This window comes from Carettochelys insculpta, chromosome 8, assembly GCF_033958435.1.
Source record: "Carettochelys insculpta isolate YL-2023 chromosome 8, ASM3395843v1, whole genome shotgun sequence".
NCBI lineage: Eukaryota > Metazoa > Chordata > Testudines > Carettochelyidae > Carettochelys > Carettochelys insculpta.
Window position 1 is genome coordinate 10929351 of NC_134144.1, and position 24883 is coordinate 10954233.

A 24883-nucleotide genomic window follows, 5' to 3' on the forward strand; every position below is an offset into this window, starting at 1 on the left:
TTAATGTGCTGGACTATGTCATGCAGCATATTGTTAGCCTGTTGTCACATTGCACCTGGAGGTGTGCGAGTAATCTACGTCATATGACACCCCCCTTTCTCAGCTTTGGAATCCTCCACACTTGAAGGCATGACATGAAATAATTGTTATGGGTACTAAAATAAAGACCTGTGCTAGGTGCTAGCAGCATGACTCATTAAAACAGATGTGAACAGCTTGGCTAAAACTTTTTGTGCGAAGAGGCAGCAGAGATGGAGGCTTGATACACCCTGTGGGCATGGTTCCCAGGTGAGGAGGGTTTTGCAGATGGGATAAAGTGGACCACAGCTTGCCAGAGAGGCAAGGTAACTCTTCTGAAATAAGGATGATTGTGTTTTCTGCTCTACACCTTCTAATTATCTGCTTATCCTTAGCAAAGGGGGAATGAAGACATAAAAACTTTATTTACCATCCCAGCTTGAGCAAAGTCCTGCTTCTTTGACTGATACCTTTGAAAACTGATCAGAATTTAGTACCTGTGAGAACAGACTTGTGGATATTGGTGCGAAGGGGTTCACTCACCACAGGAGCGCCTCCTTGTGGCCTGGTGTGGCATAGCAGCCATCTCAGAGGTCTTGTGGTGATCTGTCTCTCTTCCTGAAACTTGGCCCTCTGCAGCATTCCCTGTAAGCTGTGTGCCTCAGGAGAGAGTCAAAGGCCATCCACACTGAGTGCCCACAGTAAGGTTTTGTTTCTATTGCTGGTACGCATTTGCACAAGCCTCGGTACACCTAGAAGAATTTATGCTGCACATGGATGGAAACGATTAGCAGAAAACAGCTCCTCACCCCATTTTGCAATTTAGTCTATCAGTCACTTCCAGGGTAACAAAGTCCTCATGAGAGAGTCTTTGGCCCAGATCCAGGCCCCTGGTCCTCACCCACTTACCTGGGGGCATTCCAATGGCCTTGTTCTCTTCTCTGGACTCATACCACCTTGCCATGAAGGAAGGGACCCCAGGCCCTCTCGGTTGACCAGGTTCAAGCCCACACATGCTATAAACCAGCACCATTCCTTGCTGCTGTTTCTACACATCCTTGCCCTTTCAAGCTGTTTCAGTTCTCCTCATTCTTTGGCTGTGCAGAACACCCCCCCAGGACTCTCCCCCGCCCCCCGGGCACTCCAAATCTGGAGGGAAGGGGGGATTCGGGTAGTGCAAATGTAGCTGCCCACACTGGAATTTGGACATGGCAGTAACAGACTTGACTACCTCTTATCCACCCCTTTTGACCAAGAAGCTCTGCGGCACCCTGCTTCTGTTTTCCATCTTCCAGGCCCCCAAGAGCACCACACAGGCTTTTTTATGGCTGATATCACCCCTGCCTAGAGCTGGTGGAACAACACGGACAGCTCAAGAACAAGGCTCAAGGCTCCAGAATAAAGCCTGTCACCACATCTCCCACTGACAGCTCACATTGTCTGCTCCAAAGTCCTCTACCACATCCAGAGCTCTTGTTCTGTCCCAGCCTGCTGTTCATGAAGCCACTCCTGGCCCTTCCTAGCTGGAGCTCGGTTTTCGGGGTCTGGCTTCCAGCTCAAAACCCTTCCTCTAGTTGAGGGTCTCCTGCTTGCTGCACCTCTTCTACAACCTCTGCTATAGCTTCCTTCATAACACGTCTTCGCTTAAACACAGCAGCTAATCAGACATCGGTGCACTGGACCCTGAGCTAACATCTCTGCAAAAAGTGCCTGGGGACCAGGACCTTTGTTTTACAACTCACCTGGAACATCCAACAGCAGAGCATCTCCTACCACTGCACCAGGGCACTGATTCAAAGCTGGCTCTGAAGGAATCACAGGTAAGTTTAATGAGCCATTATCACAGTTTCCTGCAGCAGTGCCAGGTGGTCCCGTAAATCCTGACCAAGCCAGGTCACAACCCCGGAAGATAATGCCTTCAGAAGTGCAAAGAGGCGAGAGAATCAACATGCAAACAGATGGTGGTTTATAGTCTCAAAGCCTTTATTTTAATGCAAAATAAAACAGGTAAAATTTATATATTTGTATATAACAATGAAGAAAAATCATTTGTGGTACCAATTTTTTTTTTTTTTTCAAATTTGGTGTTGAATCCTCCCCTCATCCCCCCAGTGATTTCATAATATTTTTTTATTCCGCGTACAAAAACTATAGTCAGGTATCATAAGAAAGCCAAGAAAAAATAGAAAAAATGACTTTTTATAAAAACATCCTGGTTTATATGTTGATAGTAAACAGCGCTCTCCAGACGGAGTACGTAAGATTACTCTCCCAAACAGCTGCAATCAAGACTGCAGGGTAAGGCCTCATCCTGGGAGGAGATGAGCAACAGCAGCTCAGCGGAAAAGCCCAGGATCAGACCCCAGAAGAGTAATCAGATGGGAGTCGCTCAGAACGTCTTGCTTTCTGAAAACCAAATCTTTGATGGTGTCTATAAGGAGGAGGAGGTAGAACTTTCACTCTATACAAAAGTTAGGCAGCATGTGAAGCAATTTCTAGTAAGGGACATTGTGTGAGCTGGTGTTTAGGGCTGCATGCGTTATTTAACAACTAGTGTTGTTTTTGTTCCTGGGTCCCCTCCCTTTTCTAAAAGGCCCAATGCAGGAGTGCCCACACAGCCTCCTTATAATAGTAGTGTTCACAGTGGTAATGTTTCCTCACAGGTCTGAATGTCAGTGGATCACTAGTGTGCGGTCACTCAAAGTCACCGGTTTCTAATTCTAAATCTTTCACAGACAGTCCAACTTGAACTTCACCAGAATCAGAAACACGGGCCGCAACTCAGCCAGCCCAGCCCAGGAGCTCAGGGAGTCACAGCAGCCCTCCTGGCATGCAAGCAGCCTGCTCTTGTTTAATCTTGATTCATGCCCCTTTGCAAATGCACAGGATTCTGGCACCTGTGGCAACCTGCGGTATCCTTGCAAACTCTCCCGGCAGGAAGGTTTTTTGCTGGCTTGGCACATTTTTGATGAGGGAGTGCGAGGCAACTACATGTCAAGAGCATTTCAGACACGTAACACTCCAAAACATATGGACATATGGAGAAAAGAGCAACCTGTTACTTAACGGCTCTTTTGGATTTTGCAAGTGGTGTATTTTCAACTGTCAGTTGTAGCACCTCGTGAAATTTGCACGGTACATATTTTCCACAATATGGTGCTAAAATCATACGTTTTGCATTGCACAGAAGCAGACTATAGTTACAGTTGTTATATATTATACTTTGCAAATACCGGACCCTGTCAAGGTATTAAATAAGCCAATTGCAATGTTCTCCCAGTCCAGCCCTATGGGTTAAGAAGATGGTCTAGAATACCTTTCGTGCCTGTCCACCAACAAGATCAGAAGTTTTCTTCTTCATAGCTTCCAGCAGCCTATGATGCACCCATATATATTATATTCATGTCTACTACTTTTTAAAAAAGTCTCTTCTGTGTAACCTTTTGGGAAAGATGAACAACTTGGAAGGTGCTTCTTTGATCTGTGTGCCCTAACCAAGTGGTGCCATTGCAGTCAATGGGAGCTTTCACAGGAGGTTTCAGGTTATCCAGAGACAACTGAGGAAGCCCTTCAAAGGTCATAAATAGCCTCAACGCCATTGTCAGCCTCATTTTATCTGGCCCAGGCTCATGAACTACTGTAACTGAACTCCGCAAGCTGTGCTGTGCGGTGGAGCATTTTGCAGGGTTAGTGGGTAATGAATGATGAGGCAATAGCTTATATTCAGAGCTGTTCTTAATTGTGGTCTGGCTTGATCAAGCCACTGTCACAAATGCATGAGTTTCTTTACTGCTGGATCAAATCTGTCTGGGGCTGTATTCCAAAGAAAGCAAAGCATTTTAATTGGTTTTTGCTTGACTTTAGATCACCCTTCATATGCTAAGAGCAATCCTGGGGTTGGCAAATCTGTATTAATTGAATATACTGCCCAGCAGAGAAAGTTTGTTCAGAGACGTCTTTGTGCAGGAAGTACTCGACACATAGGCGTTTACGAGCAGAAGGGGAATGTATCTGATGACTGGGGAGCAGAGGTACAAACCTAGGAGCGATCCATATTCACCATGGACCAGGCTCTAGAGATTGCATGAGTCCTTATCAGGATAAAGGGATAATGCACCAGATGAATGGACCCTTCATGTAATCTGTAACGGGGAAGTGACCGATGAAATGAATCCTGGTGCATTTGCTGCACACAAGAGGGTGTGAGCCAAGTCAAGTCTGAGGCCTCTTTTGGAGAGGAGAGGGATTCAAACTAGCTTCTTCGCTTCCAAAGGCAGAGCTTGAAGAATTCTGGACACTCAGAAGCTACTTAAAATGTGCTTCTGGTTACAGGCTCCGGGGTTCCCTAAGTGATGCTTCACATGACAAATCACTGAGAGAAGCATGCACACAGCTGAAACCTGGTTAGACTGGGTAGCAAGTGTCTGTGGAGTTGAGAAGTCGCATGGCTGGGAGGGGCATTTCAAACTGCCTCAGAGCTGCTTCCTTCCCACTCCCTGGTCCTAGAGAACGCCTAGCAGCCCTAATCTAATGCCTGCGGAGAGCAGGGGGAAGAAGATAGATCCCTCTCCTATCTTCTCTCCCTCCTTCCTCACTTGTCCTCCTTGTCTTCTCTTTCCCCATCCGCCTCAGCTTCTCTCCTCACCTAATTTTTTTAAAAAGCCTTAATTGTTTCAAACCATTTCCCTTATCCCTTGTCTCTTAGCCCCCCAACATTTCTCTCCTCTGATGGCTTCATTCTCTTCTCCAGCTCCTGTTGTTTTTAAAAGCCTAAAATCTCCTCCCCCACCTTTCCCAGTTGCTTTGCAAATCACTGCCATGGGAATTGGCATTGTTTGGCACTTAGCACTGACCCGGCACTGCCAGAGGCTGAGTTTCTTTACAATGAACAGCAGCCCGCCCCACATTAACAGGTGACAATTCAGACGGCAGGAGCTGGGCATGGTGACAGCAGAAGAATAGGACAGAAGCTGAGTACTGCAGGCTTGGAATTCATTAACTGATATGCCAGCTGACACCTCTATGTAAACCTGACTAGAGCGGAGGAAGGCACCGAATTTGCCCTGCCGAGTCCTTCTGAATACTGTATGGAATAGCAACTTTAATGGCATTACTGTACTTCATGCCTGGGGCCAGGTCCTCAGCTGGTATAGATAGGGAAGCTACACGGAAGTCAAGGAAGTTACACTCATTGACAGCTGCTGAGCATCTGGCCCCCAGGCGTTACATTTAAGAGCTGTGCACTGTAGAATACATACACACAAGTACAGACAGACCGACACATTTTTCAGGTGATTGCCTTTTCCACTAACTATCCTGTTTGGTAGTTCTGCGAATACTCTCCCAACTGCCCACGTATGGCTGAGGAAGTTTAGTATGAGTGTGACTGTACCCTTTGCAATATGAAAAGCAAATAAACTTGATACAGAACTATTAAATATGAGGGCTCCCAGATGCACGCTCCAGCAAACAAGCAGAAGGAGGAAGACAGAGGCGAGATTAAACAGCACTGACTATAGCATTCTCCAATTTTTAAACTGCTCGTTAGCGCGAGAGTGGAGCAGCATGGAACTCCTTTGTAAAGTCATCACTGGACATAGCTCTAGGCAGAGAATACATATGTCAGGTCACTAGAAGGCTGCTCTGATATAATACTCCTGTGGCGTGGATCCAAAATGGACTCGTGATAATATCCCTGGTCTCTTACAGAGGGCGTGTTCTGTGCATAGCTGTGGTCAATAGCCCTGAGCTGTAAGAACAGTCACACTTACTTTTCAGCCACTGTTAAACCATTCGAATGCCTGGTCACTCGCGTACCTTAAAGACACTGTATCTTAATTTGATATGGCCCAAGATTCCTATGAACCTATCCTGAGGCTGGCTCAGAAAGAACGATTCCAGTTCAGGAGCCGTCCCTACATGCAGTCAAGCTTGCTAGGACCAACCATGTAAAAGAGAAAGGCAGAAATCCTTCATCCTGGCCCATGTCGACAAAGTCCAATTTTAGGCTATACAGCTGCAGTCAGGGGATTCTTCTGCCTGGACTCCTGATGTCTATATTGGTAGTGCTCTGGGCTGCTCCCACGTGGTCTGGTTCTGCTCAGGTCATTGTACGCTGGTGCTCTGTGTGGTTGGGGAGGTGAAGGTGGGACGTCCTGACGGAGGGGCCCCTTGTGCTGTGGGGTTAGTTGCTGAGCAGGGTAATACTGCGGGTGCCGCAATTCTGCTGCCCTCAGGTCTTGTGAACGAGAGTAGTTTCCTTTTGCGGGATGGACAGCAGCCTGCCCTCCTTGGTAGTATGGGAGATCTCTCTCTTTGTACATCACCCGGGGCCCTGTTAAATACTCCATTGGTTCTGCAGGTCCACGCCTGGGGAGGAAGAAAATACATCTAGATAATTAAAGTAGCCTTCCTAGCCAGTGCCACTCTGTAGGTAAAGCTCTGCATTTAATGTGGGACAGGAAATGCCAGGGACTTGTCCTGATGAGTCAAAGCAGAGCTTGAGAGTAAAAGAAAAAGCCCTCACAGCTGCAGGCTGCAGTATTTCTAATACACAGGACACTGGGCTGTGACATCCAGGCCCATGGACAAAGGAAGCATTCCGCAGCTCACAAAGCCAGCCTTTCTTGATCCATTTGCCATAATGGAAACAAAGACCCTGTAACAATGTGTGTTTGACTGTGTCTTATCTAGCCTGAGGATAAACAGATGAGTTTGGGCCCTAAGCCTTCAGTGCACAAATAATCACACCTCCCAGCCCTGGCTCACTTTTTTCTTTTAACTCGTATAACTCCCAGATCACTAGAGTGAGGAATCTTGGAACTCCTGAAAGAAACCACCAGACTCTGAGGATGCAGCGTCTGTGTTTAATGGGCTTGCACCAGTGAGGTTTCAAACCCCCCTGTGAGTGGGAGAGTCTGATGTTAGTCTGTTCTGTAACTTGTCTGCATCCATACGGATTTGGCCAGCTCCGGTGCGTGGGAAAAGTAACGTGAAGGGAATCCCAGTGGATGTTCTATAAAATCCTCTCGTACTTTTCTGTGTCTTAAGTTCTATGATTTATGCTAATAAGGGATTGATATTTCTCCCTAGTGATTTAATATGTGATAATTTTAAATGGCAAAAATAATCATTCTGCATAGATAGGTCACTGTAGCATCCGCACAATTAGCAGTTTTACCCTTGTGACTGCAAATGTACCTTGTACTTCACTAGTGCAAAACCTCTGATCGACTTCAGTGGAATTTTTTGCCTGAGTAGAAGCCAATAGAAGGACTGTAGGCGTTTTGACCCAAAGAGAAGACTGAAAAATGTAAATCAGTTACACCCACTCTAGGGGCAGAGGGCTAAACTCATTGGCTGTTTTTTAAATACATTTGTGTGGATTTATTTAAAAACCCTCTAATGTAACACATATTAGATGTCCAATTTAGCTGATGACTTTCACTTCCTCTGCCAAGTCCTCTTTTGTTCACACAGCGATTTTATAAGCATACTTCTCATTTCTTAACCTGTGCTCCCCTCCCAGATGCCACTGGAAATTGTTTTGCATGAAGTGAAACACAACATGTGTTTTTCTGCTGCAATCATTTAAGCCCATGAGGTAAATCACCGACATAGGCAACGAACAAACATTATCTGCCTTGAAATGAACCTACAACACTCCCCCTGGAATTGCTTAGTGCAAATGTTTCCTGTTTAAAATGGAAAGAGAGAAAGGAAGAATTCCAGGCCTTGGACTTTTAGGACCCTGCGATCCCCAGAGACTTTTTGCTTTAAAAACAGAACATTATAAAAGACAGGCACTCCAGTTTCTTCATGAGACAGTCCAGGCAAAGTGCTGATGGGGCTGAAGCCACCCTCTGAGATACTAAAAGGACTCATAACCCACACGTGTGTTCAGACAGCTGGTATCTCTGCTCTCACACCTCGGCCTTGCAACAAAGTCTAATTTCCACCGCGAGCCAAAAGGTTTCTCTATCAGAGGCGGTAGGAACGATGACAAGACTTGCTGATGAGTCGTCCACAGTGTATCTTGCAACTGGAAGCTTGTGTTTAAGTGCAAGAGAAATTAAAGCTGAAGCAGTTGTGTGTCAAGGAATAAAAGAAAGAGAACAAATGTTAGTGTGTCATACTAGATATCAGTTTCCCTTTCCGAGGCTACGTCTACAGTATGGACAGCCAAGTAAGCTGAGCGCAGATAGGTTGATTCTAGCTATGTAATTGCTGTAGCTAGAATTGCGCATCTGCAGATGACTTACTTTGCCTAGTGTAGACAAAGCCCAAGACTCGAGAGAAAAGGTGTTTGTCAAGATAATGCTCCTATGTTTTAATATAATCTTTCTTAAATGTTCTCATTAGACAAAGGGAGGGGCACATGTAGTCACGGCCAAAGTCTGTCTCTCAGAGTTTTCTCTTTCATGCTCACACACTCTCTTTGCCTCTCTCTGTGTTTCCCAGCCCCATCCCTTCTGCCCAAGGCCCCACCCCTGCCAGGGGAGCCCAGAGCCAGCCTGCAACTAGTACAAAAATTCACAGAATGGCCCCTCTGCAAAAATTATTGACCATCCCTGCAGCAGAGTATAGGGAATGGCTTCTTTTGCAGAGCATTGAGTGTACTGGGACCTGGAACCCTCCAGAGTAACACCTGGTAAGGAAGAAAACAGGTTCAACCATAAAAGTACTGGGATCAGGCTTGATGGCCAATTTTACCCAGGCAGAGTTTTACCCATTCCCTCTCTATGTCCTCTGTCACCTTTTCGTGGGGTGGCGTACAAATGCCTATGGAGTCAGGGACTGTCAGCTGGAGGATGGAAAAGGAATGGTTAGGCACAGATCTCCTTCATAGAGCCCCTTCGGAAAAGTCAGGTGTTAATACTTCTGTAGCTTTATCCACACGTGGGATAAGAGCAACGCATGCTCAAAGGCAGTCTTTGTGGGCTGGGAAGGCTACCAGAGCCCTGGGAACTCTGCCTCTGCTGAAGCCCTGAGGAGAATGATCTGAGGGAAACTCAACAATGGGGTCCTTGTGGCTGTGCCAGTCCAGGTCTCTTCCCCAGGGGATTTCTGAGCAAAGTGGAGGGGATGACTCAGGCTATTGTTCCTACTTATAAGCAACCCTGGATGGTGAAACTGAACTATTCCCTAATGACTCATTCTAGACCATCTCATGAGCCCTTCTGGCCTTAAGCACTGTTTCTATTACTCCCCTGCCCCAGCCACCTTCACGCCTGTTGGCTTATCATGCATGATTTGCTTAGAAATCCAGGCCTGCTGGCATTAAAGGGAGTGAGAGGGTTGTTCAAAGCACTTTCTGGAGCTCCCACTTCCTACCTCCCAGTGATGCGATCCAGCAGCTAAGGGTCTGTAAGACAAAGAAAGGCAAAGCACAACTAGTTTAACCAACCCTGACCAGCCCCTTTCTTGTTTTTTTTTTTTTTTTTTTTTTAAAGTGGACCAAAAGTCAGTTTTTTAAGGCACCCCCTCCCCCAGCCCCCGACTCTGACACCAACCTCCAGCACCTGAAGTGACACCAGGAAGATCTGTGCTCACAAGCGTAAAAGTGGATGGGGGGAGGGGCACTGTCTAATAAAGGTGATTCCAGCGAGTGAATGCATTGCTACTCCGTAGCACCTCAGTTTTCATCTGACCTTAGGTAGTCTGCTTGTGTATGTTATTACTTTTCTTGGGAAAAAAAAATACCATAAGCCAAACCAAACACCATTACAATTGCAGCCCCTTGGACACAGCATTCATTTCTGAGTAGAAAAGCAATTCTGCATTTTCTCGTGGCACAGGACCTAATGAAATTCTTCTCCTCTCCTCTCCTGCTCTGTTGTTGTTAGCTCCTGGGGGGGTTCAGAGTTCAGAACACTGCCTCACACCTCCCCAGTGACCCACAGTTTGTGGGTCAGATCAACAACCTGAAGTGGAAAATCGATGACCTGCGGGACCCATCCAAACCTAACAAATTGGGTCAAGTAGGTCCAGCCACTCCAAAGGGCCTGATTAGGAGCATGTCCCTTAAGAGCACATGCTGTGCTGTTGTGACCTTCAGCTGTTTGCTCTCTGGTTAGTTGTTTGACCTAGGGGCCGGTAGGCTTAAGGGCTGGCTGCAGATGGGGAACTTACACAGCAGCACTGGAAGGAGCCGATCTTGTTCAGCCTTTTACTGATGGTTGGGAGCAGAAGGTTCAGGACCAGCTAAATTAATATACTTCTTGTTAAGGAAGTTGTGGAAACAGAGAAGGCAGGAGCACCATCTCCAAGGAAGGAAACCAAGTCACAAGAGCTGCATGAAAACTCCCCAAATAGTGACGTGATGTAGGCAAAGTGCCTTTTAAAAGCCTGGTTATTGAATTGTGATGGTGGGAAATACTATTCCCCTCTCTCACAGAGAAGGTAAGGCAGAGACAGAGGTAATGAAAACTTCCCTGTGCGTCCTAATAACATGCTTCAACCTCAACCTATTGGCTCAGAGCGTGCTGGTTGACCTTTAAACTGATCAGTTAGGAACTGTGATCCATTTCTGTAATTAGGAGCCCAATAGACCTCTGGTTGTAAGGGTGACCTGCAAAGGATGATTAAAATACCATGCCTGTGCCCTTTTCTTCTTCCTTTGATGGATAACGAAGGCCTGACCGGGTTTTTCTTTTCCTTAGAAATATCTAGAATAATATTCCCTGTCTTTGCTGTGGATCTCAAAGAGCTTTTGGGTTTGTTTACAACTTAACTGAGAAGAGCAGAATCCTTAAGGAAGATTTCCCTTTTTCTAAAATGTTAATTTAGTGACTCAAGTTAAATGGGTGTCAATAAGAAAAGTGCCATATGTACTACAAGTAGTTCCCCTTTCAGTTGTTCAACTTCTGGTTTCTTGGGTCTTGTGACATGCCTCCAGCTATGCAAGTGAGAAAAACACGCCTCCTACTCTGAAGGGAAGCACATGTTGAGATACACCTCAAAGAGTCGCATATTCTGTAGTTAACGGAAACGCCTTTCTTGGCTTCATCTTCTTTTGCACTTTCTCCTGTACTGGTTAGTCTATGCAAGACTGAGGCTTTGTCTATGCTGGCACTTCATTGGCAACAGTTGTGGTTCAGGGGTATTTAGAAAAAAACGCAGCCCCCCAAATGGCAAACCAGTGAAAAATGCTGGTGAAAAATGCAGGGCTTTGTCAGCAGGAGCACTCCCCAGATGACAAAGAGGCTGATGCTTGGAGCATGGTGGATGTTTTTAGCAGCACAGCTACAGCAACACAGCCATGTCTATAAAAGTTGTGTAGTGTAGCCATTGCCTTAGAGAGATCCTGGGTGACAGCTTGAGGCAACAAGGCTGTGATTACACCACCAGAGAAAACAGGACCCAGTCTGTGTCCCAGGATCTCAGCAGAGGACTCTCTTTATATGCATCGCTGTGGAATATTGCTTCTTCTCAGTAATAAGGTCCCTATCTACTTATATAAATGATACAAAGAAGAACATAGAAACCAAGAACAGACCGAGGAATTAAATGAGGCATACAAGCTTACAACAACATATGAGGTGCTTCTTCTGAGAGTTTGCATTTAAAACTATTTCCAACTCATATTTTTAAAAATCCTGGCTCCAATGTAGTCAGTCTCTCTCTCTCTCTCTCTCTCTCTGATATATGAAGTCCTGGCATGTAACAGAGAAAGCAGCATTGGTTGTAGGCAGTAGCACCAAGAGTTTCAGTAGCTTACTATTCAGTGTGCATATCCCTAAAAAGTCAATGCAGGTTTTCAAAAAGTCACTGCATGGTTCTGAGTTTCATTAAAATCTGTCATTCTGCAGGCTGGTTACTCCTAAAACAAATGTTCTGTGCCATTTCAAACCAACATTTATGGGTTAAGATAATGTTTTTTTGCATTTAAAAAAGATGAATGAAACCAATTTTTATATCACAGCATGAAGAGGAAACTGCAGCACAAGGCACTGGTCTGCTGTAGCCATCAGTGAGAGATGGCTGTACCTCTCAGCAGAAGGCAGATGTCCAGCAATGTCACACTAACCTCACACACAGATTATTTCTGGGCTGAGCTAGTGGAGGTGCTTTCTCCTCCTGTTCTTTTATCAACAATGCATGACTAAAAAATCAGATAACGTAAACTAATACAATCCGAGGGTCTCATGTAGCACACGCCATGCAAAGAGAGCTGTTTTTAGTTGGAGGGCTGTGTTTGGAATTCCTTTCACGTCAGGTTTCCAGTTACCAGACCCTCCGCTCTGGTGCAGGCACGAATGCGGTTGGACAGAATTAGCAGAACACTGTGCAATGTATATTACATAGCTTCGATTTCTATAGGGTTTGTGGACTCATAAAAATAATGATAATTTCATGACCTATATTACTGGGGAAAAAAAAAAGACAGAAAAAATACCTACTTTTGCTACTTGTGCTTGCTTTGGATTGTATGGTGAGGTCCCTTGCAGTTTGCTGGGAATTCATACAGGGCTAAATTGTGGACACAGAGTACATACCTACGGCCTGATTCTCCTTCCACAGCAGCTTTACACTGTTGAAATGTCTCTAACTTCAATCGTTACCCTTGAATGACCCTAGTGTGAGAGCTTGTCTGCACATTTTTTGTGCTGTTGTGACAAAAGGGTTCAAGTTTTGAATATATTTTAGAAACCAGGATAAAGTGGTAAATTCCCAAATAGGTGTTTGTTTAGTTTACTATATACTTTAGAGAGCATTTGCCTGTCGACAGCAACACGTTTTTTCAAGATCTTCTCTTAAAACGTAAGAGCTATGGCCACAAAATTTGGATGCCACTTCCTCCTAGCCTAACGTAAACCAAGGTCGGGGTTTGGTTGTGCCTGGAAAGTGGGAAATGCCTGAAATCACAAGATTTCCCAGCATATGGAGGGGGAGGGGCACTGACAAGAAGGCCGACGTACTTCAGGCTCACCACTGGGGGCAGCAAGCACAGGGAACAGCCATACTGCAGAGTGACCACGGAGGGCAGCCAAAGCAGGAACATAGTGGCCACGTAGAGATGGGTCTCTTGACCCTGCCTTCCTCCAGACAGGTAGGTGCCCCACCCTGCGCCCCACAGGGAGAGCCCTCATGCTCCCCTGCAACAGCCCCTCTAATTAGCTCCCTCCCAAAATGCTAGGGACAGGAAACCTGTCCCTGTCCCCCCAACCCACCCACAAGCTCACACTGGGGCTGGGGAAAGTGGCCCCACCAAGCCTCGCCCCTTCCACTCTTGCTGGGGCCAAACACAACAGCCCCCTCCCCCACCTACCACTCTGACAGGGGAAAGAGGCACAGCCATGACCCTGGGCACAGCCTCCCCCACCCGCCACCTGGAGCTCTGGCCAGGCCAGGCCCAGGCCCAGGGCCACAGCTGAGCTCTGGCTCCCACAGCCCCCTCTGACTCTCCTGGACCTCGGGCTGGGGCCAGAGCCAGCCCTCCCCAGGCCCAGCCCAGGCCCAGGCCCAATGCCTCTGGCTTCAGTGTTGTCTGGCCCAGCTGCCTCATCGCCTGCTATCCCCAACTCATTCTGGAACTTGGAACATGGCCCTTCCTGGCCCCCTCTGGATCACCCCACAGACCAGTCCAGGGTTGTGCTGGGGATGCCGTGGCATCTGTCTCCCCAAGATCTCAGGCCAGGGCTGGGAGCTGGGGCCTGACCTGGACCCCCACGCCGAGGACAAGTGAACAGGAGGGGGCGCTGGGAGCCATGACGCAAACTGCCCCCCCTCCAGGGCAAGCAAGGGGGCTGGGAACCACGCCTTAATTGTTTCCCCCCCGCCGCCCATGGACAGGCATGAGGGGCCAAGATCTGCAGCTTGACTATCCCCACCCCTGCGGACAGGCAGAAGGGGGCTGGGAGCAGGCAAAAAGCCTTTAGATAAGGACAATGTGGTACCCTGGGAAGATTAAACAGATCACTGTCCCACAAAGAGATTATATAGAATGGACATTCAAGGTTGCAAACCTTCTGTAATAGAGTGAGCTGGGCACCCAGAGCTTTTACTGAACTTATTAAGAGTTGGAGATATTTATCAGGTGCCTCGGGCTTCTCAATATTGGGACCAAAACAGGGAATTTAGCTCCTGAAGACAACTCTCCACATCGGTCAAAAGAAGCACAGCAAGAACAATAAGTGAATTTAGTTATCTGAAGGAATGTTTTAAAGTTCTACCAGGAGATGACAGTAACTCATGATGTGAGGTGTTCCTAGGGAGCTTAATCATCCCTTTTATATGTATGAGCACCACCTTAAGGGCCATTGTTCTGAGACTCTAAAAGAAAATAGGAACAAACTGCTTTAGTCTGGTCAGCACGAGAATTTAGGGAGGGATTTTCACAAAACACTCAGCACTGGCTCAACTCTGCTCCTGTTTGACAGTAAGTGTGAAACTCCCATTGACTGCAGTGGAGAGAGTTTAGCCAACTTTTGGAAATCCCTTCCTGGGTACAAAAGCCATGGCCCCTTCCCCCAAAACCTCTGTCCACAAATATCAGGAGCCATAGTAATTAAATATCCCCAAAAAATCCAATCACAGTGGGTGGCGTTCTCTAAGTACCTGATACAGATACAAGACAACTGCTCTGTAATCTTTCCTAGCTTGCTGCCTCTCATTTTGTTCATATGCTCTCAAGCGTGGTAAATCTCCTCTGGTGGGGTACATGGAATAAAGAGCTGCCTATCGAGCAAGACAGTTCTATTCTGTGATCTTTTCAAGCTTTCAGGGGTCTTAAACGGATTGGAGACTTAAGTGGCAAGTCATTACCAGATATGTCATTTCAAATGTTCCTCATTATTCAACACTGAATAATGCCATGTGAGTCATTAACCTCTTGGCTTCAGCTACCTGGTCTCAATAATAGGTAGTCATGTCTCTTGCACTGGGAACCTCCACGTATTATCATGTGAAAGGCCTGGATTACATTTTCAGGTCCCCTTGGCCTTCTGTTTTCTAGATCAGCATGAACTGAAAGCTTGCTATTGAGACAAAAGTTCTCAGTCTCCTGTAACGCTATGTTGCAGCACGCTGAAGTAACTTCTCTGACCAATCAAGGGAGTTATGCATTAACAGGAATCCTATCCAGCCTGCCTTGACTATTGTAACGTAGGGTAGGAGGGAGAAAGCGTGAACCCAGTGGAGATTTTGTGCTGGGGGAAAAAATCAGGTTACATTCTGTGTGTAGAAAAATCTGTTACATACATTTTTCTATAACAAATCTTGGGGTTTTCAACCCTTACACAAATGAAGGTTATGTAAGAGGTTTATTTTCAGTATTATCAGCCCAATACAATAAAAAGTGACTCAACATCTAGTTGAAAAAAATAGGCTGTCACATCTCAAGCTGCCAAAAGAAAAGAAAGCTCAGGACCCAGCTGAATATTACATTTAGATTTGGACTCATACCCAAGGATGACAAATACTGAACAGGTGCCTCACTGCCACTATTGCAAGCGATGTTACACCAAAGTCTCTCTGGATGATAAGGATCGGAGGGGTAGCTGCGTTAGTCTGGATCTGTAACAGCAACCAAGGGTCCTGTGGCACCTTATAGACTAACAGAAAAGATTTGAGCATGACCTTTCGTGAGCACAGACTCACTTCATCAGATGCTGGTCTTGGAAATCTGCAGGGCCAGGTATAAATAAGCCAGAGCAAGGGTGGGGATAACAAGGTTAGCTCAGTCAGCAAGGGTGAGGCTTACTACCAGCAGTTGGTCTGGAGGTGTGAACACCAAGGGAGGGGAAGCTGCTTCTGTATTTAACCAGCCATTCGCAGTCTTTGTTTAAGCCTGAGCTGAGGGTGTCGAATTTGCAGATGAATTGTAGCTCAGAAATTTCTCTTTGGAGTCTGGTCCTGAAATTTCTTTGCCGTAGGATAGCTACTTTTAAGTCTGCTACTGTGTGGGCTGGGAGATTGAAGTGCTCTCCTACGGGTTTTTGTATATTGTCATTTCTGATATCTGATTTGTGTGCGTTTATTCTTTTACGTAGAGACTGTCCAGTTTGTCCGATGTATATAGCAGAGGGGCATTGCTGGCACATGATGGCATAAATTATATTGGTAGATGTGCAGCTGAATGAACCCACGATGGTGTGGCTGATCTGGTTAAGCCACACCATCGTGGGTTCATTCAGCTGCACGTCTACCAATATAATTTATGCCATCATGTGCCAGCAATGCCCCTCTGCTATATACATCGGACAAACTGGATAGTCTCTACGTAAAAGAATAAACGCACACAAATCAGATATCAGAAATGGCAATGTTCAAAAACCCGTAGGAGAGCACTTCAATCTCCCAGCCCACACAGTAGCAGACTGAAAAGTAGCTATCCTACGGCAAAGAAATTTCAGGACCAGACTCCAAAGAGAAATTTCTGAGCTACAATTCATCTGCAAATTCGACACTCTCAGCTCAGGCTTAAACAAAGACTGCGAATGGCTGGCTAAATACAGAAGCAGCTTCCCCTCCCTTGGTGTTCACACCTCCAGATCAACTGCTGGTAGTAAGCCTCACCCTTGCTGACTGAGCTAACCTTGTTATCCCCACCCTTGCTCTGGCTTATTTATACCTGGCTCTGCAGATTTCCAAGACCAGCATCTGATGAAGTGAGTCTGTGCTCATGAAAGGTCATGCTCAAATCTTTTCTGTTAGTCTATAAGGTGCCACAGGACCCTTCGTTGCTCTCTGGATGATGTCATTTGTATTACATGAGTCTCTAAAGGCTTCCAGTTAATATTGGGGTCCCAATGTGCTAAGCAGTGTAAGAGACAGTCTGCATCCCCAAAAGATTACTGTCTAAATAGAGAAATCAGAGAAAGGGTAACAGGAGGAAAGAGAAACACAGGAAGGCCAAGTGACATGACCAAGGTTACACAGCAAGTCAGTGGAAGAACCAGAATAGCACACAGGTTTGTCCAGTATTCTACCCAGTATTGCTGCTTTTCTGGATTCTGCCAAGGGGGAAATTTAAAGGGGCCAAGGTGCTTTTAGGTAGGTAATCCCAGTACCCTATCCAAAATCTATTAAAAAGGCACAAAAGCTGTATGTAATGTCCAGGACCACATGAGAGCTACTGCTGAACATGTAACAGTTCCTCCTTTTGATTGTATGCTCGCTGAACTATAAGTATCAAACCCCTTTTGCATAGCACTCGGAAAGACTCTAAGACCAAATTTCATTCCATTCCATTCGTCACATGAAATGGTTTTAAAGCCCAGTGATTATTCAACTGTGGCGTTAAAATGATTTTCAACAAATAACAGACGTCATTAGAAGCCTCTTCATGAGTAATAACAACCCAAGCGAAGGTTTTCGCTACTCTGCCTTTGAGATCTGACCATACTCTCTGATCTTCAGCCTGCTCGTAAAACCTTTAAGAATGGGCCATTAATGTTATTTGCCAAGCTTCTATTTAAAAACAAAACAAATCTTCCTTCATCTAAATAAAAGCTCTCCTAGTAGTTTCCCCACCATGGGCATGATGAAGCCTGGTTGTCAGCTATACCTCACGTGGTACAATCTGGGTGCTAAAATCAGTACATAACGGAGAGACCCAACTGGAATTAATGGTAACTTCTATTCCCCTCCAATTCTCTTTGTTTCTGGATTCAATTAAACTCACTGAGGCTACGGCTAGAGTAGCCCAGAAGATCCACCCACTCAGGGTCAATCTTCCAGGGTTCGATTTTGTGCGTCTGGTAGGAACACATGAAATCGACCTCTCAGGAGTTGTGGTTAACCTCTGTACTCCTTGTGAGATGTGAGGAGTAAGGATGGTCGATGGGAGAAACTCTCCCGTCGACCTTCTTCAGAGTTGGATGGCAACATAAGTCGACTGCAGATATGTTGATTCTAGCTACGCAATTGCCATAGCTAGAGTTGTGTATCTGCAATCGACTGCCTTTCCCTTGTGCAGACATAGCCTGAGATGTCCTGTTTTATTTTTTCTTCCTTCCAGTAAAACGTAAGCTGAAAGTCCTACAGAAGCTGACAGTTACTTCTGCATAAAAGCTTTTTTGTTGTCTTTCTTTATATGCTATTTCAACCCGCATTGGCTCCAAGGCTCTGATTTATTTATCTGTTCCTTAACAACTCAAAAGAACTGTAAGTTCATCCTTCATTCCGTATTTGCATTTTGTTTGATTCTGGACATTTACTTCCACCAGCAGATGTAAATGGGTGAGTAGACTATAGATTCCTCAGCACACTGTGCTCCAATAACACAGCACAAACTGCTCCTCTTTTAGCCAGTCAGAAAACATCAGCTACAATAATTAAAATCTAAAGGTTTATAACAGGATAAGTGACTGGACATATAATTTTACAGCTGCAGTTAAGGCACTAACAAGGTGTGTAAATCTCCGTATCTCCTGCAAGGAAAACACAAAAGAGGAAGACCTTGGACAAGGTGGAGAAGATCTGAGACTGAAAGAAAACAACTGAGGTACTCCAGAAATCAGCTACAAGTTTTGTCCCGAGACAGAGTTAAGTGGAGGAAACTTGTATATGACCTATGCTCCATCCGGAGCACAAGGGTTTAATTCAAGTTTAAGTCAAATCTCCGTATCTATGAAGGCAAATCAGATAATTATGCCTGACAACTACTCGATTTGCACTCACAAGTGAGATTATAAACTTCAGGGGTTCCTCAAGGTTGGCCCTAAATAACAGGGGCTACATCCTGGAATCAGCACGCACCTGTGAGCTGGGAATCTCACAGACTGAGGACAGGAATCCTCTGCACAGCACAGCACACAGAGCAGCTGTGGTGTTGCCTAGAGCAGCGGTGGCCAATGGGAATTCAAAGATCACCACACTTGTGCTTGTCGTCTTTCCGTGTGTGCCACCTTATATTGTACAAAACTTAACAGAGCCAGGCACTCCCAGCCCCCTCCACTAGCTCTAAATAAATGCCATCCTCCTCCTGCAGAGTCAGGTTCCCCCAGCACTCCCTCACTGTAAATGAATGCCCTCCCCAGAGCCAGGAACCTCCAGCCCTCCATTCTAATTCAATGACAGTGACTCACCAGAGCTGCTGGAGACACTGGTGGGGCCGCCACGTGCTTCTCCCACCAAGTGGTGGGGTGTGTGCTCCAGAGCTGCAGGTTGGCCACCCCCGTATTAGCCACAACACAGCATCCTATTCGCCACATGGGGCAAGTGGCGAACGTATTGGACACACCTGGCCTAGAGGCTACTACAACCACGTGGCTGAAGCAGTCCTTGTTGCTGGGATGCTTTTGAGCTGCGTTCGAGCTGGCTTTCCTCTTAAAATCGCCCACTGTAACACTACCGTAAGCGCGGCAGCATCGGGGGAAGAACTGGAGATTGGACACTACCAGTCCTGCCAATGGGGTGGTGGGGCAGTTGCCCTCAGGCCACTTGGAATTACTGCAGCAACACTGCTGCATGCAGACGGGAGGAGAAAGTGGGGGGGGGGCAGTACCGCAGTTCAGGCAGTGTTGAGGGCTGAATGCACTAGGCCCCCGTCCCTTCTGTCCTTGGTCCTGCCCCTTCCAGGGTGCAAAGCTGGGCCTCCTTCCCACCTTGCCCTGGGGCCTGCAGCGCCACTGGATACTGTCTAGCTAAAAGTTGTACACTGCTTGTAAAATTACCCTTTTTGTATACCCACTACCCATAGCATCCGAGCACCTTTCAGGAAAAGTCAACAGCTCGTTTCCCAGTAGACTTCAGGGAGTCGTTACCCTTTGTCCCTTTTTTGGTTCAAAATTACAGAGCCAGGCCTGTGATTTTTATGACCAATTGGCCTAATTCAGATGAGACCAGATGTAGCTCTTTTTTGATACCAGAGCGAGTGCAATACACAGGATGATTTAAAGGAATGCCTGTGTTTACATGCCACCACCTGCTGTGGATGCCAAGTGATGGATCCAAGCTCTTTTCCACCTTAACCCTTCCCCATACCCCAGGGACACAAGTAGCCCTGACAGAGCAGAGCTCTGAAGATCACTCAGGACATAGACTACTTTAAGCTGCCTTCTCCCCATTCCTGCCCCATTCCACAATGCAACTGCAGTTGAGGAAGAACCAAGATATGGCCCTAATGACTGCAAAAAGTTAGCTAGAAGTGAATGAATAACACTGACAGGATTCAGAACTAGAAGCTTGTAATCCTGTTGTAGTGATATATGACTAGTAAGAGGTTTACCCATGGCTCTGTGGAATGTGCTTTTGTGCTCCATGTCTGCCTGAAATCTCTGTCTCTTGCATGCCTTTTATAAATACTGTGTGCCAGTAACTGTTCCCAGTTTGTTAAGCAGCGTGATGAAGTGTGAACTTACTATTCAATTGTTTCTCGTGTTTGCAAAGTTCTTGCTAGTCTCCAAAATGGCAGCACAGGACAGTCTGCTTATTTGATTAGATTAAGAAGATTTAGTGAACCTAATTCTGGTAGCAGAAAGCACACTGTACTGAAAATTGAGAAACAGCTGTGAATCCATTTAATTCTTCAAATCCCACCTCAGCCCTTACAATGTAACATCTGTGTATATGCGCGTGCATGCGAGACACACACACACACACACACACACACACACAAACCCAATGCATTGTTAATTTGAGACTTTAGCTGCCCAAAATTCAGGAGGTTCAAGATCTAGTTCTCACAAGCAACTGTAACTCAGCCCTTTGTGCACATGTAGCATTTTTATTACTATACATGACATTAACTTTAATGCTTTTTGATATATACAAGCAATGTGGCCTGTTCACTGACTTTAATGCGGTTAAAACGCTCCACATTAACACTGTGGGAGTATTTCTTTCATTTTGTTGCTTGTAATATCCTTGCTTAAAAGAGTAAGATGCAACCATATAATCTGGTGCATATTCCTAAGTATTAGGCTTCATGGGGGAAGGTGTCGTCACCAGGTGTGTTGACAGTGGGGAAAGGAGGGAACCTTCCCTGCAAACTAGATAGAGAGGTTCATGTCTTTCAGCCCACATGGTGCAACAGCCACTGAATATACGTAGGACAGAGCACACTGGTCCTAGACACGTCTTCTATTCCTTGTCCACCTTGCACACCCTCATTGATCTATCTTTCATTTATAAGATGTGTACCCCCTGAACCACTGTGTACATGACCCACCATGCCAAGAACAGCAGTGGGATTTGCCTGGAAGCGACAGAAACAGGACAGGCTCTCCTTAGTTGAATCTGTTAAGAATCTGGAATATATTTCAGAGGGGTTTAAAGGAGGAATCTCTCAATTTTGCCAACTGCTATGTAAAGAATTACATTCTAGTACTGGAACAGATCTTTAACATAATGAACCAATCAAAGAATTATCTTTGCTTGAGTATATTTAAATCAAGGAAATCATCAATGGCAATAAAAGCCTATTAAAATAGCTAACTTAAAGCCACAGTTTTCCAGTCTGCTGATTTACTAATAAATAACAAAGGTCACTTCAATACAATGGAGTGCAACATATTTTTAGACTATATGGTGCAATGTATCTTTGTGCAGGATGTTCATAAAAAGCATCAGGATGCTTCCCAGAGGGAGGCAGAGTAGAAAGAATGCTTTGCAGGGCTGTATACAACATCTCCGGTACAGGCAGGGAGGACAATGCAAGGAAATGTGGAACAAAGTTGTATAAATTAATGGGGAAATTATAGTCAGAATACAAGAACCAAATATATTCATGAAATATCTGTATCCAGGGAGTCCTAAGCAAGTACTAGTTGTTAAGGCTCAAAAATGAATAACCTAAGGGAGAAGGTATATCCCTCAAAGTACAGATAGGGATTTTTAAGAAATCCCATTCTACACTGAGTTTTGCAACATTTTACTCTTCCTAAGGAAAGAAAGACTATAGCAGAATGATATTCATGCTCTCAAATACATTTTCATTGAACTCTGGAATTCTGTATGCGATCATGAAGGAACAGGATATTGCACATACTGGATCTTAGTTATATTTCTTGGATGTTGTATCTAACTTAATTAAGAACACAGGTATCAGACCAAAACTTCCAAATAGGGAAGCTCCTTCCACATCCCATCAGTTGTTGGTATAAATATTTAAAAGAAACCTGAATACATTTTACAAAATGAAACCCCAGGTTTCTAAAGCACTGTTTTTCAGGCAAAAGTGGATCCAAAGCTGCAGAAGAGAACACTTGGTGCCGTGCCTTATTGTTAGTCTGTGCTACTAGAAGTTGTTAAAACCCAGGTTTTAAGATTCTAAATGTAAGATCTCGAGATGAGCTAACATGACAAAATTCAGATCTTGATTGAACACCCATCCCTGAAATTACAAGGTCTGAGTTTTGGAATTGGTACAGTCCATCAAAGTATCAGCTGAAACTTTCAGACCCAAGTCTGTACTCTCACAAAGTTCAGGAGAGTTCTGTTCTGATCTGACCTGTGGTTTTGGCTCAGACCCATCAGTAGGACCAAATGTAGTAAATGATATTTCCATGAGAAAAGTTTAAATGTTTAATCCTCCCACCCTGTCCATTTTAAATAAGCAAAGGATCAAAATGTGGAGCATTCCACATACTATGAATCACTTCACAAACACTTAAAAAGAACCTTCTTGTTGCTTCCCACATGGGAATTCGACAAAAAAGTGTTACTTCTAAGGATGCAATGTGGCTCTCTGTGTACCACGGAAGTCCTTTTAAACTTTTAACACTTCCGGTGCAAGCTGATGCCACTGAAAATTAGAAGCCCAAGGAGAAAAGATCAGTTTTTTTTTTTTTTTTTATTGATTCCCCCCCTCCCTCTTCCACATTGGGATTAAAGTGATTGCCATTGTGCTCGAACACTAGACGTAATTATAATTTCCATTTATATTTGCAGACTGTGGACAAAAGTGTAATAACGGACAGTTGAACATTTTCCATTGTCCATTAAAAAAGAAGAAACATTTCTGATGAAATCTCTGTAAGACCAAGGAAACACTGGAGTAATCTCTCACTAACAGAGCCTTCCTTAGATGTCTGATAACAAAAAAAGAAAAGAGAGCAGCCTGCTCATCACACAAAGGAATGACGCTAAGATGACATTAGGGTTGATACTCGTTCCAATGTTACTAAACAAAATTCTGCATTAACAGTGCTAACAAGTGGCTCCAAAAAACAGTCACAGAATTTAGCAAATAATTAGTTTCATTACTGTTTACAATGCTAAATGGAAAATACCATACTGCAGTCATGCAATGTTAATGAGGCACAGTTCAAATTGCAAAAAACCTGGGAGAGGCAAAAGCTAAGTTACTTTAAGCAATGTTGATTCAGACATATTGAACCTCCAAACAGTTTTATAATAGGCACAAAGGCCTTTGTTTTCAGCTTTTATATTGACATTTCCTGGGAATTTATTAGTGTTTCTTACAAAAATTAAAAAATTAATTAATTCAGTTAATATCGGGGGATAGTTGGGGGAGGGAGTCGAAAAAAAGCAACAGGAAAGTAAGAGTATTGACAGTAAAAGCAATTCAATACTGTGCTTTATTTAATGAACTGTATATTAATAATACCTACACATATGTATGTGTACGTATACATGTCTTCCACAACTTTGCCTTATTTTAAGACAGACTCAAATTTTCACTTAGACTAGCTTACTAGTAACATGAACGCATCTACTTAAATGTAATATACTGGATTTTCTTAATAAAATTAATATTTTCATGTATCTGAGTGGTCAACATTTTGGTGAAATTCAGTAAAAAAAACCAACAACAAACAGTAGCTTTATAGAACAAAGGTATTTTTCAGTAAAAATCAGTAAAAATTGAAAACGAAGGGCCTTAACCGTGCAGTTAGCCTGGGATTTTTCAAAGGCACCCAGTTCCTAGCAAATATCAAACTTTTATTCAAAGTTACACATATGCTTAAGTACTTTTTTGGGCCTAAAATCCTATAGTTAGACCTCGCTCAGTTCCAATTGGGTAATTAAATTCTAGTTACACAAATTTCCCTGGAGTTTCAATTGGCTAGGCTCCACTGTTCTTCTCTTTCTACCACAAACTCTTGGGTAGTATTAGCATGTTACCTTAAACAATTTTCACATTCCAGTGCATAGGTGATTGTATTATAGCCACAGGTAAAATGATCTCTGGTACAATTTTCAGAAATGCCTTGGTAACAAAAGTGACGGTGTGTAAAGTAATATTTTTCATTGGTTCAACTGTTGTTGATGAGAGAGACAAGCTTTTGAACTTTCTTAGGTCTTGTATCATGGATAAGCACAACTACAATACTGAAAACAAGCAACGTTGAATATTTTATCCTTTATATATATAGTTGCAAAGTGTATTGTGTGTTTTGGGTTTGTTAGATGTGGTGTAAATGCCAATTTTTGTACATTAGAATATTCTTGTGTTAATTCTGTATGGTTTTATTTTGGTTTTGCTCTGTATATGCAGTATGAATCACTACTTGTTTGTTACAGTATGACAGTATAGTTGCTCTTAACTTATGTTTTTTAAACTAAGACTCATATAGTCCTGAAAAAGTGCACATGCCATTCTTTTTGTATATATCTTGTTTCACTATTTTTCAATAAATGGAGTCAAATTCTTAATGAAAATGCCAAATCTGTCTCAATAAAAGGGGTGAAATACGGTCATATGAACACAATGTGCCGATATGCTGATCTGTGTAAAAAGTTGTTCTAATAGATTTTCAACTGAGATTGTTTTTGCTTGCCAGATTTTTTCAACTGAGATTGTTTTTGCTTGCCAGATTTTGTTGCAACTTATAGTAGATTGCACCGCAAAGTACTTTTTTTGACCTCAACAACAAAGGCTATTTTTTGTCTTTAAATGGAAAAAAGGCTTCTATTATTAAGTATGTTAGGACCTCCCATTGACTCAAAGCCTACT

General features: G+C 44.3%; 1 protein-coding gene across 4 annotated transcripts in view; it reads right to left on the bottom strand.

Annotated features, from left to right (window-relative positions):
• Positions 1–24883, bottom strand: part of PARD3B (par-3 family cell polarity regulator beta) — a 614980-nt gene that overhangs the window by 16271 nt on the left and 573826 nt on the right. For 2 of the 4 annotated variants that reach the window (XM_075001346.1, XM_075001345.1), the window contains one exon: positions 1994–6387. The exons of the other annotated variants lie outside the window; for them this stretch is intronic. In XM_075001346.1, the coding sequence (XP_074857447.1) occupies positions 6027–6387 (361 nt within the window). In that variant the 3' untranslated portion in view covers positions 1994–6026. Of the gene's footprint in view, positions 1–1993; positions 6388–24883 lie in introns of those variants that run through there. 4 annotated transcript variants of the gene reach the window in all.